General features: G+C 42.7%; 1 protein-coding gene across 1 annotated transcript in view; it reads right to left on the minus strand.

The window, feature by feature from the left end:
- Positions 1 to 20495, minus strand: part of LOC115104763 (thrombospondin type-1 domain-containing protein 7A-like) — a 73342-nt gene extending 52847 nt beyond the window's left edge. Inside the window, exons 1-5 of the mRNA XM_065005555.1 lie at positions 20410 to 20495; positions 10966 to 11006; positions 9922 to 10753; positions 5890 to 6144; positions 4697 to 4878 (exon numbers count right to left, since the gene is read on the minus strand). Coding sequence (XP_064861627.1) covers positions 4697 to 4878; positions 5890 to 6144; positions 9922 to 10753; positions 10966 to 11006; positions 20410 to 20495 — 1396 coding nt within the window. The remainder of the gene's footprint in view (positions 1 to 4696; positions 4879 to 5889; positions 6145 to 9921; positions 10754 to 10965; positions 11007 to 20409) is intronic.
- Positions 20496 to 21080: the final 585 nt, after the last annotated feature.

Raw genomic sequence — 21080 nt, forward strand, 5'->3', positions numbered from 1 at the left:
GTGTGCAGAGCAGACTTAAATCTAAGTACATCAATCCATTCTGAATAGAAATTGTCGACCAACAGATTAGTGGTGTTTGTGATAAAGAAGAACCCAGCATCTTCATTACACGACTTATACAATGTGCTTGTATTTCTTGCATTGTATTGAAACTACAATAACAAATGTCCTTTCGCGCAACTAATGTGACTGTTGCTTGTTGTGTGCCAGAGTAGAAAAACAGGGGAAAAAAACATCTCACAGATGCTTTGCATATTCCATTTGGAAAAACAACCGTGTGTTATTTCACCATTCCCACAAAGGCTTAAAAACTTGTCCCGATGTGCCAGGCAAATACTTTAATGTCCTTTTTTCCGTACCACTTCTTGAAACCGTTTATTCTCAAACTTAGTTGAAAACACATGTTGGTGTTTCAAAAAACTACACCACTTGAGACGCAAAATCTGCGGAGAGGCCAACCTATCAAAACACTGTCATAGTATCATCCATCAAAACAGAAATGCATGCTAACAGTACATACTTCAACTGAGAAACATTATTAGGAAGAAAAATAGAAGAGAAATAGCAAGGAGGAGAAGAATGCAGAGAGAAGAAGTACGGATTGGTCTAAAGCACCTACAAGGCAGAGAGGGGAGGTTCGGATTGGTCTAAAGCACCTACAAGGCACAGAGGGGAGGTTCTGATTGGTCTAAAGCACCTGCAAGGCAGAGAGGGGAGGTTCGGATTGGTCTAAAGCACCTACAAGGCAGAGAGGGGAGGTTCGGATTGGTCTAAAGCACCTACAAGGCAGAGAGGGGAGGTTCGGATTAGTCTAAAGCACCTACAAGGCAGAGAGGGGAGGTTCGGATTGGTCTAAAGCACCTACAAGGCAGAGAGGGGAGGTTCGGATTAGTCTAAAGCACCTACAAGGCAGAGAGGGGAGGTTCGGATTGGTCTAAAGCACCTACCTGTAACTTCAAAGCTGATGGATAGAAGAGGGGGAACACTAGGCTTCTGCTGGTTTGAGGTCTGACCCTCTGCAGGCACAGGGAGATACAACTATTAGCAACACCGTCACTGGAAAGGGAGAGGGTTTTGGATGTTGAGGCATACGTTAAGTGCTGTTACAGGAGTCTAGCGGTTTTCCAATATGAGAATGAGACTTGTAGAAAGAATAAGGATGGGAAGCGCTGCAGGGATACACTTATCGATCTTTAAAAATGTATATTGAAGGTGCTCTAATAAGATCAATCCAGTTACCCCTAGAACCTGATCAGCAGTCAGTTTTGGATTTTCCCCTCTAGAATGGTTAAGGTTTGGATTTAGGTAGGGTAAGGTGATCCTGGACCTGTTGTTAAAGATGTGTTCTTCTAGGAGCGTGGTGATTTAGTTTATGCATGCAGTGGTGGTTGCTGCAGACTTCACTGAGGCACTGTCTGCCTGTGTCTGCCTCTATCTATGTACCAGCTGGGGAGATTACCCCCCTGATGGGGAGGAAGAGGAATCCTGCGCCAGGAAGATAAGAACACTCTCCCTTCTAACTCCCACAAACACACATGCACACACACACAAACACACGTGGGAACACAAACATGCACATACATTTCAACAAAAATCATTAGTACATTCTCCTTTAATGTCAGTCAATCTTTAACTGCGTACCAAAGCAACGTGTGTTTCAACATGCGGGAGGAAATTATGTGGTTTCAGTATCTATGGTTAGATAGAGAGAGAGAGAGAGAGAGAGAGAGAGACTATTGTCAATGCAAAGAAGCCCAAATTGCGGTAGTGACGTAAAGACATACAACAGTTAGTGACACCGAGTACAGGCAAGCATTTACTCAGAAAATATTCACACCCCTTGACTTTTTCCAGATTTTGTTGTGTGACAGCCTGAATTTAATATAGATTAATTTGAGATGTTGTGTCACTGATCCACACACAATACCCCATAATGTCAAAGTGGAATTATGTTTTTTAGAAATGTTAATATATTAATTCAAAATTAAAAGCTGAAATGTCTTGAGGTAATAAGTCTCCAGCCCTTTTGTTATGGAAAGCCTAAATAAGTTCAGGAGTAAAAGTTTGCTTAACAAAGTCACATAATAAAATGCATGGACTGCAATAGTAGTGCTTAACATGATTTTTGAATGACTGTCTCATTTCTGTTCTCCATACATACAAATATCTGTAAGGTCCCTCAGTTGAGCAGTGAATTTCAACCACAAAGACAAGGGAGGTTTTTCAATATTTCACAAAGAAGGCACCTATTGGTAGATGGGTAAAAAAAAGTAGACATTGAGTATGATCATGGTGCAGTTATTAATTACACTTTGGATGATAAAATCAATACACCCAGTCTCTACAAAGATACAGGCACCCTTCCAAACTCAGTTGCCGGCGAGGAAGGAAACCACTTAGGGATTTCACCATGAGGCCAATGAGGATTTTAAAACAGTTAAAGAGTTTAATAGCTGTGATAGGAAATAACTGACGAGGGATCAACAACATTGTAGTTACTCCAAACTACTAACATAAATGAGAGTGAAAAGAAGGACGCCTGTACAAAATAAAATAATTCCAATAAACATGCATCCGGTTTCCAATAAGGCACTAAAGTAATAACTTATTGTCCTGAATACAAAGCGTTATGTTTGGGTCAAATCCAACACAACAAATCACTGAGTACCACTCTTCATATTTTCAAGTATGGTGATGGGTGCATCATGTTATGGGTATACTTGGCATTGGCAAAGACTAGGGAGTTTTTTGGGGGCTAAAAATAAACAAAAACTCCTACAGGAAAACTTAGTTCAGTCTGCTGGGAGACAAAGTCATCTATCAGCTGGACAACTACTTAAAACACAAGGCCAAATATACACTAGAGTTGCTTACCAAGACAACATTGGCTATCAACCCAGCTAGATTTCAAGACGATCAGTGGTCATTGGGTTAAAAGACAGTCAATCAACGAAACAGCGGGCAAATCATTGGTGCACAATGATGTCATGACTTGTTATCTTCAAATCGGTTTCTTTCAGTCAATACGTCCCGCGAAATGGCCCATCAGGTTTGATTGTGTTACAAACAAACCAGTTGATTGCAGTGAAACCAAACATGACTGGAAAAGTCACGTTCTGTGTGGGTGATTTACCTGGAATGTGTCTTCGAAAATGGAATGAGACGGATTTCACGACACAAGCGGTTCACAAAACGTTTTGTGTTAGGTTATAAAAACGGATTTTATCAAACAAAAAATCATTCATTGTGTAACAATGAGCATTGGAATTGCAAACAGACGAAGATCGTCAAAGGCAAACAATTTATTTTAATGCAGTTTGTGAACATGTTACGCCTGTGCTGGTTAAAATTGTTGTTTTTTATGGGGCTCTATGCTCAGATAATCGCATCGTATTCTTTCGCAGTAAATCCTTTTTTAAATCTGACAACGCAGTTGGATTAGCAAGATTCTAGGCTTTCGATACATGTGAGACACTTGTATTTTCATGAATGTTTAATATGACTATTTATGTAGCGATCACCGTATGTTGTGGAATTTCAGCCCGCTAGCGGGTTCTGTGCGCAGAGGAGTTAAGGACGTAAGCGTGGCTCATTTGGCCAATATCCCTCGTTTATGGATGGAGCTGGAGGAGCCAGGTCGGATCTGAATGTATATGGAAACCTGGTCGATGTCTTCAATGTCCGGTAAATCAACGTATTCCCTGTCATGTTGTTTCCTAAAGAAAACTCTGAAATGGCATATTGTTTTTATGAAGATTTTGGAAGATCTGTCGCCAATTGGATGGAAACCAAGCTAGTGCGCTAATTCCGTGTGGCTTTGATTATGCCTGCACATCATGGTTCACCAGCAGCCCTAATCATCTTAAGAATGCTCTACCTGCCAAACAAGCTGGTAAGAATTGGACTTAAACTCCCCCCTCATACTCATCTGGAGGTCGAGCATTTTCTTTGTCTCTATCTCTGTAATTTGTCTGTATCTGTGTAATGTAAGTATATGTATTCATGTAGAAAATAGTAGAAAGTAGGGACCACAATGGAAATAAGTCCCAGACTTATTTAAAAAAATCTTTGTGTATATATGTATATATTTTTTTACTGGCAAATAAAATCAATCAATCAATCCAAACTGAAAGAGCCATCTGTTACAAAACACTAAAAAGTTGAATGTCATTCAGAGATTGTCAAGCCTTCTATACTGGGTAGGCCTACAAGGTAGGGAGGGAAGTATTTTCTGTTCTGTCAAGATTGACATTTATTGTGGTGTTGAAAACACAAACCATGATATCGAAGTGCCCTAAGTCGGTATGCTTCGTTTCTTGATCGTGTGGTGCATTGGCACAGAAACCTGTTGTTGGTAAACTCTTTGCATATATTTTATATAATTATAAAAATGGCTCGTCTGGGGTAGTCTGCAAACCCCTGACTTTTTGGCCCCTCGACTGTGCTGAAGTCGATATCAACGTGTATAAACACAGGGTCGTAAACATGATTTAGAGTTAATTCTATGAGGGGGAAGGGTGTTCCATTTATGTTCATGTACAAGGGGAGGGTCATGTGAAAATATTTTTTAGGCATATATTTTTATGACTCCTTGATTTGGACCAGCCCCTCCCCTCAATACATTTTGATCAGTCCCTTATATATATAGGAAAGACTTTGTTATGGAAAAGTGCTATATATAGAAACGCCTCATTACCATCTTTGTCTTTAAGGTTGTTGAGGTAGGTCAGTAGTTCGGCGTTGGCCTGGACACAGTACACCTCTCGGTTCTGGAGCCCTCCCCCACACAGGCCAGTCTGGTTGCTACGCCGGCGGTCCTGTTGGCTTAGCAACGAGTCCACCCTACAGTCGCTCCACTCTGTAGTCCTCCAGGTGTAACTGTGACGGTGACAGAGATGGGTGTGTGGGGGTTATGCTGTCAAAACACATTTAAAATCTGACTGATGTTTCTTTAGCTAATCAAATCCCTGACATGTCTGTGCTATAAAAACACATTTGTGACTTGTGTGTTGATCTGTTCTACCTGCATCTGAGGCTGCAGCTGCCAAACTTGAATTACACTAATCCTTATCGTTCCACTACAACTTCAACAGCTATCAGCTCAAAATGTGGCTAATTGCTTCCAATCCGTGTAACCCATGAGTAATATGAAAAGATACATTTTAGTCATGAAAAGAGTCCATTTTAAAGGCTATGTCACGACTGATAGTTTTATAGATCGTGTGGTTTTGAAGTATTTCGCAGAATCGGAACAGGAGAGCTCAAGTGTTATGTGAATGGTTGTGTAAAGACGGGATATGATCTGTGTGTGTGTTTATGTGAATAGTTGTGTAAAGACGGGATATGATCTGTGTGTGTGTTTACGTGGCAGGTTACAGGAGAGACAATATTGTCATAGACTCCACTTGACTGGAGTCGGTGTCTTGCAAAAGCTCAAACACTTGCACCAATCTTTCTCCATATGCTCTCTCCTCCACCACAGACACAGGCCCACGCAAACAAACTCCTACGGGCCACCCAGGAGAGCGAATTAGCTAGGTGAAGTAGCTAATGGGAAATCAACAGGAGGAATGTATCACCTCTGTCAGTGAGAATCCAGTAGACTTTGGGATGTTAGTGCACTAAGTGGTTCCAATTTGTTGAAAACTTCCTGGAGGCCTATCAGGTTCCTGAACTATGTACGGTAGTATCTTTCGACAGACTGGTACTACTGTGTAATACATTACATTCGGACACGACATTTCATCATTTAAAATTCCGCTAATACAACATTGACTTAACCCACATTCAAGCTCTAGGCCTACCATAAATGTTCCGTATCTTTCTTACCATATATTCAGTGTAAAACTATAACTTCCACACATCCTCGTGACACTAAGTGACACTCACGTGGCGCAGGGCAGTACTCCATCCCCCTGAGGGTCACATGGCTCCGTCTCCTCCAGCGGTGGGCAGTCCTCCCCCTCCCCCACGGAGAACTGGTGCACGCGTCTGGACCTGGAGCGTTGGCCCCGGGGGGACTCGGGGTCTGGGTCTAGACAGGCCTTAGAGCAGGGGCCCCAGTCTGCCCACTCGCTCAGCTTACAGTCCTTAGCAAGGATGCAGGACTGGACCGTCAGAGGGAGGTCCCTGGGCAGACACCGACTGGAACACAGAGGTGAGGCGAGAGCAGAGGAGTGGCAAGGTCAGTAATCTGAGATCAGTCTGCGAGCTGCATGTAATTTGCGACAGTGGATGTGAAAGCTGGTCCTGAGGGAGCCCTGTGTGTGTTGGTGGTCCTAGAACAAGTGGTCAGTGGGTTTCAAAGACAGTTGAGGTACATTTTGAGATAGAATTTGGCGTATGTTGATTGAATTTGTGGAATGTTGGTTTTCGTCCGGTCTATTGCAGTGCGTCATTCATCAAGGAAGCATTGTTTTACGACAGATAGACACAGATAGTGTTGGGTGACTCCACCACCTGTCGGAAGACAATGGGAAGCCAGGGGTCATTCATCAATGAGCTGGTTGGAAGTACATGATACTAATACTATCATATACTATAATGTACTAATACTTGTACTATAGTAGAATGTACATTATACTAAGCATGTTGTAATAAGCTGTATTCAAGAGTCCTTAGGGAACTGACTGGCATTGAACCATAGTACTCAACCCTTCATTCAGAATCATCACAACTTAATAAACAATAAACAATGCAGAAAAAAAAGATGGAAAGGGTTTGTACAACAGCCCCCACATTTAGGTAGTGAAATGGTTGCTGGTTCAAATCCGGCTCAAAGGACCATGAGAAGAGGGGTTTTGTACATGTAATACAATACAATACATAAAGTTACTTATACTAGGTTCATATCTACATCAATTCTGAAGGGTAGTGCCTCAAAAGCAGCAGAGTAGTAACCACAACTGATCAATCACCAAAAGCAATCACTCTGTTAATCATTCAACTTGCAATTAGAGCTAATGAATAAACGCTGCCTCTTTAAGCTCCTTCAAATGATTAGCAATTAATGCCGACCATTTTCTGTTACTTGCTCTGTTGCGTGCATTGCCTTTCCCTGAGGCGCTGCGGCTGACGAGCTTTTACTGCTAATTACAGCTCGGCTTCATTTAGAAACCTCTCATTTAGGCGACGCCGGTGCCACACTTCACCTCTAGCTTCTCACACTTCTGCTAGAAACGAGTGAAACTGGTTTGAAAAAGGCTTGAGAAAGAGCCTGACTTGTGTTTTGAACCCCTCTGTCTCCACAGATGAAGATTCCTTTGAATTCGTTGATGTGGTGGGCCTGCAGGTGTGACGTCACGACGAAGCTCCGTTGTTGCTGCCAGCAAGGCGCGCTGGTGTTTCTTTCTCAGTGAACAACATTCAGGAATGAAAACGCAGGTTCTGTGACACAGCGATGATAATGGCTCGCTTCCTGACTCAGATGAAACTTCACACATGCTTAAAAAGCCTTCAAGCGTCCATTGACCCTTTTCACGGCATCTCGATCTCTTTAAGTATTTTTATTACATTTTGCATTGTTGTAAGGGATTTAAAAGTCTTTAAAGTAGTCATACTTTAAAAAAAATCTCCGTCAAGTCAGACAGATCGGGGACAAACAATTTCACTTGAAATAAGAGAGTAATAATATTTCAAAAACACTCAAACCTCTCATTTTAAAACCAATAACGGTTATACGACACACAACAAGAAATGCCATGAAATTCCACAAAACAGAGTTTGGTTTCTGAAGAATATCCACATTGAACCCAAACGTTCTCATTACACAAGGCTTTGGCTAAGAAACATGTTGTACAATTGAAGCCTACAAAACCGGCTGTACTATGTGGGTCAGGGAATGTGAAACCCTGGGCGAAAACTTTTAACAATCTTTTTTAGCGCCTTGATGTGAGTGGAATGGTTGGAAGGCCAGTGTGGCCAGTGAAGAGAAACATAAGCATAAGCTAAAAGATGTAAAGTGATACTTTCTAGAAGTGCTTCTGGTGGTAAATGGAAACTTCAGAGGCCAACATGTAAGCTGGAACTCTACAGTAAATAGCCTACGCATGCATTCTGTTTTCATATGATTGCATGTAAAGCCAGCCACTATTCTACAACCAGGCTAAAACAAAGTCTAATGATTCAAGCGAAAGCTGTGGCCCAATGATGACAGATGTACATCAAACAACATGGGAAATGAAGTCAGCAAGATGTTCGGAGGACGACTGCCTAGATTCACTGGGTGTCGCTTCAGAGAGAACCCAGCAAACCGGGAACATTCCCAGAACATTAGCTAAGATTCTCATTTAAGTTCTATTTAGGGTTTCATCTAACATTATAACATCCCAAAAACATGCAAAGAATGTTTTTGATAAGAACATTTTTATTTGATTCAAAAAATGTTTTAAAGGAAATATCCTTGGAATGTTCTCTGAACATTCACGAAAATGTTGTGCATAACATCTGTAACAACCATCACAGAACATTCGCCCAAATGTTCTCATTATAGGTTTCCAAATAATGTAATAACACAATGTGCCAGTAAAGTTTTAATAACAAACCGCTGCAACAAAATATGAGGGCAACGTTCTGGGAATGGTATTGCAACATCAGGCAAGTGTTTTATACAAATATTGTATAATCATCATCGCAACTGGACAGTTTTTGTGCTATGAGAACATTGCCGCAACCTAACAAATGTTCTGGGAACTTTCACAGAAACAATGTTGGTTTGCTGGGAAGTTTGTTCCACTTTTCTGAAGTGGCAAAAACAACGATAAATATTTCAGAACCAGAAATAAACAAGTCAAAGATTAATATTTACATTCCTAAGGGCGTAAGATTTGTTTTCACGGTTCTTTTGAAATATTTGATCCCAGCCACTGCTGAGAAATTGGCCCCAACGGCACATTAATGAATATATTTAGTACATAATTGATCAAATCTGTAGCATGGGACACATACATAATGTGGATGTAAGGCTATATAACGGAGACTGTAGTTCTCCTTGCTAGAGATGAAAGACCTCATGGATTCCTAGATGAGAGGTACTGTACTGTGCTGACATTTGAAGTTATTGTCACTCAGCATAAAACAAAGACATCATTCAACACAAAAGAAAGAGCTTCAAGGCAAGAAAGGGCACACAATGCTGTCTTGTCTACTGTATATCATATATAAGATATAGTATGTGAAGAACCTGAGTCATTGATAGCCTGAACCATACTCCTAATGTGAAAGATTTTCATTAAAAGTATTTGGTCAACAGCATTTAAAAATAAATGACTCTACTTTTTTAAAGTTGAACTGAAATTACTCTTAATAATCAAGCTTTTTGATTTGAAATGCTTTTATCTTTCCTCACCTGCACACGTAACAATACCAATACAATGAGGTGCTTGGTGCAACTCACCCTGCTCTTTTACAGTCGAAGATCACAGAAGACTTTACAAAGTGCTTTACAAAGTGCTGGCTAAGATTCAATCCCTGTCACGGAATGAGCACCAGTGAATATAGAGTTGTCATCTCCACCGTTGAAAGTAGACATCAGAAAGTGGGAGTGCTCCATTGCTTTGACAGCAAAGCAGAGACAAATAACCATTCCCTTACCTGTCATCCACTGTACATCAGTACAGTACATCACATCACAACATAATCCTGTGCTTACAGTTCTGAAGAAGATAAAAACAACCCCTTGCAAATGCCTGTTTAGACATGTGGCAGGTTTGTGCCTATTTTAAGATTGCGTGTTATTTAAGGACAAGCCAAGAGATAACTCACTATGATGAATTACAGTTCTGAAAGGACAAAAACACATGGTTTCCTTTGACCAATGACATATCATGGTTTGCCCATTTAGACTAAAAGTACAATTTTAAAGGACAACCAGCACACAGGCACAAACTAAGGACCCTGAAATACTGATGCTGAGCCACTTACCTGAGTCCCACCGTGCTCCCGTTCCTGTGTGCACAGGACACCGTGCGACTCTGGTATCCCAGCTGGATGTCCCAGAAGGGGCTCTCCTGCCTGTTGAGCCGGTTCCTGGTCCGTTTCTTCTGGATCACCTCCCTAGTATCAGGGTCTTTGACCCCAGGCCTCTCCCTGGCCTCCCCTTTACCCTTCCTACGCTTGGCCTGCCGCACCGGCCGGGAAATGGGCAGAGAACAGGGCATCCAGGGCCCCACCCTGAGGCTGTACACCCCCTCAGGCCCCTTACAAGGCCCTGGCTTACAGGTCTGGAACTCAGTCAGGTTGGGGCAGGCGGAACCCCCGAAGAGCGGAGGCACCAGGACACTGCGCACCCGGTTCTTTAGGCCGGTTCCACAGGTTTTTGAGCAGGACGTCCAGGGGGTGAACTCAGACACTACACAGTCATGAGGGCAGGGGATGAGGCAGGCCTGCTCTAGCCGAGGCTTGGGCTCAAAGTACTCACAGATGTTGTCGTCTCCGGGAGACTCGTCTGACTTTAGTATGCAGCCCACCTCCCGAGTCTGAATGCCCTCCTCACCCCCATTGCATACGTATGGCCGCAAGCCCCCAAAGGTTCTTGTTGACACGGACACACACTGGTTCCAGGCACCCAGTTTCCAGTAGTAAAGGTCCTTGTGCCAGTCGCACACACGGAAGCAGTTCTGCTGGTTGGAAGGCCGCTGGGACTGGTCACAGTTGGTGTGGAGGGTGGTCCAGCCGTCCACGTGGGCACACCACACAGCCCGACTCTGGCTGCCACCTGGACCACAGTCACTGCCCATACATCTGCCCCATGGCCCTTGGGAACACAACACAGACAGGGTTAAAATAACCATATCTTTTTTTACATCAAATGTCAAAGTGGATACAGTGTACACTATACAGTATATCAATAGATGGGAAATGGATTATTTTAGGGGCGGTAGTTTATGAATCATTTGGAAAAAGCAAACCATACAAATATCATCCACAGGCGCAGTGGACGGATCGATGGAGACCAGTAATGTCTACCAGTAATGTCATAGAGAACCCCGATCACGTCTTCATACCCGCTGACAGAGGCATATAGCACATTGACAATTCATGCACTAAAAGACTAGTACATCAGCTATTCTACTATAGCTCTCCTTTCAGCTCCACATTATTACTCTGAATGAAGTCTCCATTGCAGCCGTAACACAAGAGCTTTCTCTGACTTTTACCCCGACGCCAAACCTCATCACAGTAGAAAAGCTTCGGCTTAATAGTGGTGTTGTTCATTGAGTCATTCAGCTCAACCTAATCCGTGACAATGTTGTGCTCTGACACTGTTATCCGCAGGCTAGTGACAGCACAGGACAACCGAGAAAGAAGAGGAGACTAATGTACAGCTTCACCTCAGACCAACCCCTTCCATCTACAGCGTACACATCACAGACAAACTGAAATGGTCCACTCACACAGACAGTGTGGTGAAGAAGGAGAAACAGCACCTCTTCAACCTCAGGAGGCTGAAGAAATTTGGCTTGTCACCCAAAACCCTGACAAACTTTTACAGAAGCTCAATCGAGAGCATCCTGTCGGGCTGTATCACAGCCTGGTACGGAAACTGCACCGCCCTCAACCGCAAGACTCTCCAGAGGGTGGCAAACTACCTGCCCTCCGTGACACCTACAGCACCCGCCGTAAGGCCAAAAACATCATCAAGGACGTCAACAACCCGAGCCACTGCCTGTTTACACCGCTACCATCCAGAAGGCGAGGTCAGTACAGGTGCATCAAAGCTGGGACCGAGAGACTGAGAAACAGCTATTATCTCAAGGCCATCAGACTGCTAAACAGCAATCACCAACTCAGAGAGGCTGCTACCAACATTGAGACCCAATCACTGGCCACTTTAATAAATGGATCACTAGTCACTTTATACAATGCACTCTAAATAATGCCACTTTATACAATGTTTACATATCTTACATTACTCATATCACATGTATATACCGTATTTTATACCATCTATTGCACTTTGTCTATGCTGCTCGGCCATCGCTCATCCATGTACTTACATGTACATATTCTCATTCACCTCTTTAGATTTGTGTGTATTAGGTAGTTGTTGGGGAATTGTTCGATTACTTGTTAGATATTACTGCACCGTCAGAACTAGAAGCACAAGCATTTCGCTACACTCACATTAACATCTGCTAACCATGTGTATGTGTCAAATAAAATGTCATTTGATTTTATTTGAATTGATTGTGTTAGATGATGGCCTCGAGCTGAGTGGTGTCCGAGTGAGGGTGCCTTGTGTTTACCCACGTTGCACCCCTAAACCGACCCCCCGTGGAGGACGAAGAACCCTAGTCTGCCTGAAACAGGCTGAAACATTTCCTGCAATTATCAGACCCAAATGCCTCAGATGACAGCCTATTAGTGGACTCATCTCCTCGCTCAGCTGCTGATCTCGCAGGCAGGAACTGGCTTCAATCTGCGTATCAGCATGTCGACAGAAGCCTCAAGGAACATCACACATGGCTGTTCTATTTCCCCCCCTATATCAACACAAGATCAATGCCCTGCTGTCAGACTGCACATCTATCATATATAGTTGTGATTCAGGGGATGTCTGTGCATCCGTTAGCTACCGATCAGATTGGGGTTCATTTAATAGCCTTATGAAATGGGGTGTCCGGGGTATTCGGCACTAAAGAGGCAGGGGGTAAACTATCTGGAGCATTCCCAAGGCTTATCCCTATGTTCTGTTTGCCTGAGTAAATTAAACCCTAGCAAAATGATTTGCCGTGGTATATCAGACCGTATACCACAGGTATGACTAAACATCTATTTTTACTGCTCTAATTGCGTTAGTAACCAGTTTGTAATAGCAATAAGGCACCTCTGGGGCTTTGTGGTATATGGCCAATGTACCATAGCTAAGGGCTGTATCCAGGCACTCCGCTTTGCGTCGTGTTTAAGAACAGCCCTTAGCCGTGATACATTGGCCATATACCACACCCTCTCGGGCCTTATTGCTTGAATATATAACTCAGGGGAGAGTTTTCTTTCTTTTGTGATCCTAGTTAACATAATTTCCAAGGGCCTTAACAGATCTCCCATAGGCTCAAGTGTACATACTCCCAACTCTAAGCAGCAGATTAGGCTGGAGTAAGAAATGTTATATCCCCACTGTTGGAGAGCCAGTCGGATCTCTCTGTCCCCATGTGTTCATTAATGAACAGACATGTTTTGGCTCCCACAGGGTCATCCTCACTAAGGATGGAGTCACACAGAGCTGTTCACTTGGTTGTGTTTGCTTGCTCCTTCTAAGACAGGAACTACTTACTGCCAAGGTCAGGGATTATTTTGAGCTGTCCTTGCTGTCTGACAGCTACTAGTGGTGGTCCTATTGCCAAGAGATTCCTGTCGTTACTTCTGGTTTAGGTGTCTCATAGAGCACTCAAAACGTCTGTCATTCTGTAGAATGTCAGGACCAGGTTGGACAGGTGTTATTATGAGCATATTAGGTTTGCTTTAGGAAAACCACTTAAAATAAAGTGCTATCACATCTCAGATGGCCAAAGCTATAAAAAAAAGAACTGTAAAATGAAAGCGAGCCGAGGACCTTGTATCCCCAAACTACCATACCCAACTCTGAGGAAAGTTCAGTTGCAGCACAGAGTGAAATGGAATACAAATTGTGCAATTACAAATACAAGTTATGTGCAATTTTAAATACAATTGCACATAACCCTTGGCGGAGATGAACGTCAACATATTGAACATGCCAAGTTGAGCCCCTGTTAAACCCAGTAGAGCAATTAGTTAGCTAAAAGGCCTACAAACAATCTAGCCAAAAAGCTTGAAAACAATCGGATGAGCATTCCACAAGGCCAAACTATGTATCCCTTCAGAGAGACCATGGAAAGACAAAGGATGAAGAGACAATCTCCACATATTCCTAAGGGGTAGTACAGAAGTCTGCATTTGAAGAGAATGCATCATAAGTTCTTAAGTTACTTAAGACACTTCATTTCACTTCCAAATGAACATTGAGCTTCTTTTTTCTTTATAAACAACACCAAATTGTAAATCATGGGTTATAATGAAAAAGAGAAAAATATGTCTGAGGAGAAGGAAGAGACCAGAGGCTACCACTTAATGTCTGCTGAAAAACTTTGAGCTGTTTAACATTCATGGATAATTACCAACCCTATGTTCAGTGTGATCTGTGCTCTTGGCCATGTTTCGCTAAGCTACAATCCATTGACTAAAGCTCTTCCTCTCACAATTGACCCGAATGTCATTAGCTGGAGTACCACAATGACACTTCCATGGTTTAAAGGGCTTTGATGATTTTTGATTCATCAAGCACAACACACAGCACCGCACGTAACTCTGAGGCAGACTTTCGATTTAACCCATACAATGTTCGACAGTTTCTTCCATTTAGTTATATTTTTCACAAATAGGAAACATTGTGCGGACTCCGTGTCATTATTGATGCCATGCCATCTTCATGAACAAGTGTCATGGTTACCATCTGCTAGTCATCTCATTGGATTCAGCTAATTAAATCATTAATTTCAGTGATCAATAACAAACCGAAGGTGGAATACTGCACTGCAGCTTGTGTAGGAGACAGACTCATTTGTCACTCCTGCAGTGACAAGATATTTTTGGCATTCTGCACAAACCGCCCATTCAAGTGTGTCTGTCAAAATCCGACTGTCAATGCATTCAACAGCAGACACATTTCAAAAGGTAAAACGCAATGGTCCATGCTCCACTTAGAAATCTGTCAGGAAATGTGTCCAAGCTGTCGGTAACAGTAAGAACACAATCAATAAACCTCATCATTTCACATGGATCTCTTATGCGTGTTGTGGGAGTTTATGTTGTTGCCCAAACATTCTCTTGCCCCAGTTTGAGGCAGGATGTTGTGGGAGGGGCAGTCAGTGGCCTTTAAATAATGGGATAGGGATGGGAGTGTCCCTCCTGCTTTGCGGTGATATTCATCATGCAGCTCTGACAGGCGTTCTTTATGAGAACACAGGAAAGCTAAACCAGATAGCCAACAGTAAATCCTACCGCAATTAGTCACAAGCCACCGAATCATGTTTCAATGAAAGGAAGAAAGCTGTTTTCAGATAACACGCGTATGATATCTATTGTAAGGTGGTCTGACACAGTAATTGGACCAAATCAACAATCTACCATTCATAAAATTGTCATGTTGACATTTGAAGTTCAGAGGTTGGACATTTTGATTGATTACTTCCACAAATTCTAACTGATTCTGTCTCTTCGTCTGGGAGCAGACTGCAGTGTTTTTCTTAAACAATAGTTATAGAAAGGATAAATGGCGGGAGGTCATGATAAACACATTTCACAGCGGAATAGACTTCCGTTATGCAAAGCAATAGAATGGAATGAATTTTGATGTATATTTTTGGACTTCCATCAACACAAGCTCTTATTGAACTGGGATACAAATAATCCCACGTGCTGCAATGTAGCCTACATGCTGATCACTTTACGAGATTAAACCAGTTGTAAAAATAAAACGGAAAAAAAGTATGGACTAACGTCATCTTTATTTATACCAAAACACAACATGTAAACCACTGAAATATGAAATATAATCCAGAAAATAATGAAATAACATCGTCACAGGTTTAAGTTAGATATACTAATCCATGTAAAACATTTGAAAGCCACTGCAATACAAAAACAAAGCCCCCCGAAATGATGCCAACAAAACTGCATTTCAAGCTAAAAAAATCCACCATATTGAAAAAAAGAGCAAGGAAAAGACAAATGACAGAGAGAGAAATGTGCCCCTTGGTGCTTGGTACTGCAGTTAAATATTAATATGAAGCCAGTTAGGAGCACATTGTTGACTCCAATCTAAAGAGGCACTTCCACGGAAGACTTCCTTGGTGTGGTATGAGGATGAGGGGTGAGAGAGGGGTTTCATTGACTATAATCTGCCCTTAAAAAAAAGCCAGCCATTAGTCTGCGAGGAAGAGTTGCACTTTACAGGAAGTGAGCTGGGTTGTGCAAACAGTTGCATGTGTTGCTAGGAAGCCTGCACGGATACCATGAAAAGAAGCAGGGTATCTTGTTTACGTTTCTCCTTTAGCAGGGAAAATCATACTGTCGCTGTTATTGCTATAAAACAGGCCATACATGCATATACAGAATATCATCTGTCTAATGTTACGCTAATGCTTTATGTGACCAACTCTTCACTACTTGTGTCTGCTATTGTTGTTAGTCAATTTCATATCAATTTTGGGGTTAAAAGTGCTCTTGGGATGAATGTGTGTGCCAGTACAGTGTGTTTGTGTTGTATGTGTGCACGTGTGTGCATCTGTGTGGACGTGTGGGTGCATACACAAGTGGGCGAGTCTGCATGTGCCGTGTTCCCGTCTGATTGGCTGCACGCGTGTGTGTGACTGTAGCTCCAGGGCCAGAGATTTGATAATGTACCTGCCACTTTATTGCGATAAATGCTCCAATCACACGGTGAGATCCCCCCACCCTCTGGAGCGTCTCAGCCTAAGATTAGATTACTGCTGCCTACGATGCATCATTCTCTACATCTCAATTCAATAGTAAAGTAACACAACACTAGGAAACTTCATAGAATGAGGATTTACAACGGGCACTGAGGAGGTGTCTGCCAAACTAACACACATGTTCTAAAAGGCAGCCAAATGCAGCACAATTAAGAGCAACATGAAGGTTTAACATTTTAATTTTATAGCTGACAGTCCACAGCAGGTCATGGATGAAATTAGAAATAGAAAAGTGGAAAAAAATGATTGTTTTGTGGTCCGGAAACTATTACTAAGCGTGTGTGACGTATGCTTTGTCTGCTACAACAAAGCGCACGCGTAGAGAACAATACAATTAGGAAGTCACCGCTTAAAAATGACATTAATCCTATAATCTTATAATGCTCCCATTACAGAGCTCTGAAGACAAAATACTAGTAATTCTCAATAACACTTGGAGGTGATTCTCTATGATCCCAGCAAAGGTTGGTAGTTCATATCAACTAAGTTACATTTGTTGATCATATGACAGGTAACTTCAAAGGGGACCAACCATCTGTAAAGGTGGTGGGAACATATACAGTACCATACTTCAGACTCAACATCGCTCTACATAGGTCGTTTTGGCAGTCAATGGCCAGCGTGTCCTTTTCACCCCAGGCACTAATCATAGATTAGACAAAGTTTAGAGTTGCTAACATCGATCCTGATCAGAGAGAGATGTTGACATGTTAGTGTAAACGAGATCTTTGTTTCGATCAGGACACAAGAAAAGACAAGGACAGGAATAGGCTGAGCGGTCCTCAATTCACGACAATGTCGTGTGGGTCCACAAAATCATCATGTGACCCGTTACGATTGAGAAGGATCTAAGATGGATGTTAGTGGATGAAACATGTTTCTAATAAATTAATGTCTATATAATACAACAGAAATGGTGAGCAATGGTCGTGTTGGGCTGATAATTAAACTCCACAGCTGGGATGCTTGTGCTTCTAATTAGTGCAGGATGGGAAAATAACACTTCTAGGACGCTAGTGGCTAAACTTGGAACACGAGGTGTGGACTCTCTTTCCTAGGCCTATGGGGATCCCTCTTGGATTGTGATCCAGCAGCACTATTCTTTTGGACTGAGTAGGAGTGTGGGAGGTGTTGGTAGAGAGTGGATACCCCAGCCAAGCCTAGCACAGTACACACACACACACAGTACACACACACACACACACACACACACACACACACACACACACACACACACACACACACACACACACACACACACACACACACACACACACACACACACACACACACACACACACACACACACACTGTTGGGCCAAAACAGACAGACTGCATTCACACTTAGGCCGGCACACAGCTTTCTGTCAACACTTTTCATGTTTCCTTTCATTTCATATCAGCTGTGAGATGTACGATGTAAACAGCAATAAAAATACACCTTCGGGGTGAAAGACATTAACTTTCTTTTGTATCATGTCTCCTAATCAAAACAAATTACCATTGATTCCACTTAAATGCAATACTACTTAAAAGCTCCCCTGTGAATACCAAATCTGAATGTCAGATTATGTAGCACTGTACATAATGTATGTACATGGCATGCAAGCCCTGACATCAAGAATAGAAATGTGTCACGCTATAATTCACCATCATTCAATTGAACCATCTAAAGCCAGAGGACCTAGATCTTATCACTCACAATACAGAGACAACATGCCAGATGACAGATGCAAAGGCCTTTGAGTGCAGGAAGTGTGTGCCAAAGAGAGTCGTTTCCTCTCACACCTGTTCTTTCTCTAGGCAAACTAATTCAACCTTTTAATTGATTGATTCTAGCTAGAGGTCCCTTGGGAGATCCAGTTCTATTGATTGTTGGGGGAACGGTTTCAGAGAGCATGACAGTGAGGTTGGGGTAACGGTTTCAGAGAGCATGACAGTGAGGTTGGGGGAACGGTTTCAGAGACCATGACAGTGAGGTTGGGGGAACGGTTTCAGAGAGCATGTCAGTGAGGTTGGGGGAACGGTTTCAGAGAGCATGACAGTGAGGTTGGTGGAACGGTTTCAGAGCGCATGACAGGGAGGTTGGGGGAACGGTTTCAGAGCGCATGACAGTGAGGTTGGGGGAACGGTTTCAGAGCGCATGACGGTGAAGTTGGGGGAACGGTTTCAGAGCGCATGACGGTGAGGTTGGGGGAACGGTTTCAGAGCGCATGACGGTGAGGTTGAGGGAACGGTTTCAGAGCGCATGACGGTGAGGTTGAGGGAACGGTTTCAGAGCGCATGACGGTGAAGTTGGGGGAACGGTTTCAGAGCGCATGACGGTGAGGTTGGGGGAACGGTTTCAGAGAGCATGACGGTGAGGTTGGGGGAACGGTTTCAGAGCGCATGATGGTGAGGTTGGGGGAACGTTTTCAGAGAGCATGACGGTGAGGTTGGGGGAACGGTTTCAGAGAGCATGACGGTGAGGTTGGGGGAACGGTTTCAGAGCGCATGACGGTGAGGTTGGGGGAGGTTTCGCTGCAGTCTCAGCAAAGTGTTGAGACGTTTACCAAGATCTCAGTTCTCAAATTGAGAGAAATCCACTGTGAGGTCTTTTTAGGATGTTGGCAAATAATGTTATATTATGTTTACAAGAGAAGCATATAGTGAAAGGGCAAAGTAGTGATGATAGGTTTATCGTCCTCTGATTTCCCTGTCAATATTAAATGTTCTGTTCATTCTGTCGGTATTGATCTGGCTGGGCATTTGACTCAAAATGTTTCAGTGTGTTGCTTGCCTGGATTGGTCGATCACTTGTTGAGTCCAATTCTTTCCAAATGAACACTTATCCTCCAATCCCGAAAACACTGCAATTGAAATGGTTAGTGAGTTTTCACCAAGCGTCTGTACCACTGATTCATTGCAGTAGATAGAGCTTGTAAGCCATTCTCACCCATCCAGACATTGTTTCCGATGCTAAGAATAGAATTAATGATTGACAACTCCCGTTCCCAGAGGATCCGAGGTTCTCTCTCCCTCTAATTTGAGCCGTTTCATTGACACGTAGAGAAGAGAGCATGTCAACATCAGAGAGACTCGTAAATTCTCACAAGCATTCACCCAGCTTCAAATATCACATCCTGGATCACGAGAAAGCACTTGTGTGCTTGTGGAAGAACTCAAACACTTGAAAAGGCTTAAAACAAAGACTGAGATAACTGTTCAACAGTCTTATATTTATTACAAAACTGCAACTCCAGAACAAGTTAGAACCATAAAAACATTGGCAACTAAAACCGTGGCTCACCTAACTTAAAAGACATCCCCTGACCAACATTTGGGCACAGCTAAAATGGCAGGTGAACTTATCACCAGGGTCAAAACAACTGTGTCAATTAGCCACATCGTTAGCGTTCAGCCAATAGAAACAAAGAAACAATTAAGCACATAAACACAATTTGCGTAAAGGTTCAGATGGTGGATACGTTAACTTGGAACTGTTGAAGGTTTGTAAGTGAATGACTAAATACATACACAAAACACAACATGCTCTTAAATATATAACTTGATTTTAATAAATACTTTGAAAAATGATAAAACCAGAATATCTTCTTCATGGTGCCTATGTGTTGCATGAGCATACTGTGTATGTACATGTTGCTTTAGATAATATTTTCTGCATGATGTGATATTTCCTGCATAGATGCGGAAGAAAGGACAAATACAGCGAGCGGAGGATGAGGTAATCATCTCAATGTCAACTCTGTAACTAAGAACAAATCCTTTGAATTAGGATTCAGGGACTCCGCTGCATGCTATGCCAGTGAACATGAATGCTGTTCAGGCTATGGCATCTTTGAGGATAAAATAGAGAGAAAATAAGTATTGGGTGTACTGCATTGACATTATAGCATACTCTCCAAAGAACTGCTGGAAACTGTCAAAGGATTTAAGAGAGGTAAAGGTATTTTTCACGACAGTGAACTTGATCCAGCGGCACATTGCCTAATGATCCTGCCATGAGACGAAAGAGAACATCATTCTCTACAAGAAATATCAACTTCCTCAGAAACTCTGTTCTCCCGAAACCAATGTGTTCATCACGTACAGTTTCTGCTTCATCTCTTGGTTTAATTACACACCAGGGTTAAGCTCACTAAATGCAATCGTATAGCCTTTTCCATTCCTCGTGTCGCTATTACAGGAACACGAGCCCAGTTAGTCCCCGCGCTACACCGGAGTGACCAGTGGCGTTGCACCTAATGAAATCACGAGGCAGAAAAGGGCAGGGAGAAAAGTGTTAACCTGGAGCCACAGAAATAGCCACCGTGTCGACTGGAGGGGAGAGAACTGTGATCCCAATCTCCAGCATTTCCATCCACAGTGCTAATGCTCCAATCCCCCCCCCCCCCTCCCCCTCCATGTTCCCCTGACAGCTCCTCCCTCTGTTAATTGGACAGATGGGGAGATTACGGAACCTCTGGGACACGGTTGCTAGGCTATTAATGGTGGTCACGGGACAGACACAAATCTCGTCATTTCTCGCTTCTCTTTGGTGTAAAGGTCTCAAATACATGTTCTCAAAGG

Source organism: Oncorhynchus nerka, linkage group LG3 (assembly GCF_034236695.1).
Source record: "Oncorhynchus nerka isolate Pitt River linkage group LG3, Oner_Uvic_2.0, whole genome shotgun sequence".
Classification (NCBI taxonomy): domain Eukaryota; kingdom Metazoa; phylum Chordata; class Actinopteri; order Salmoniformes; family Salmonidae; genus Oncorhynchus; species Oncorhynchus nerka.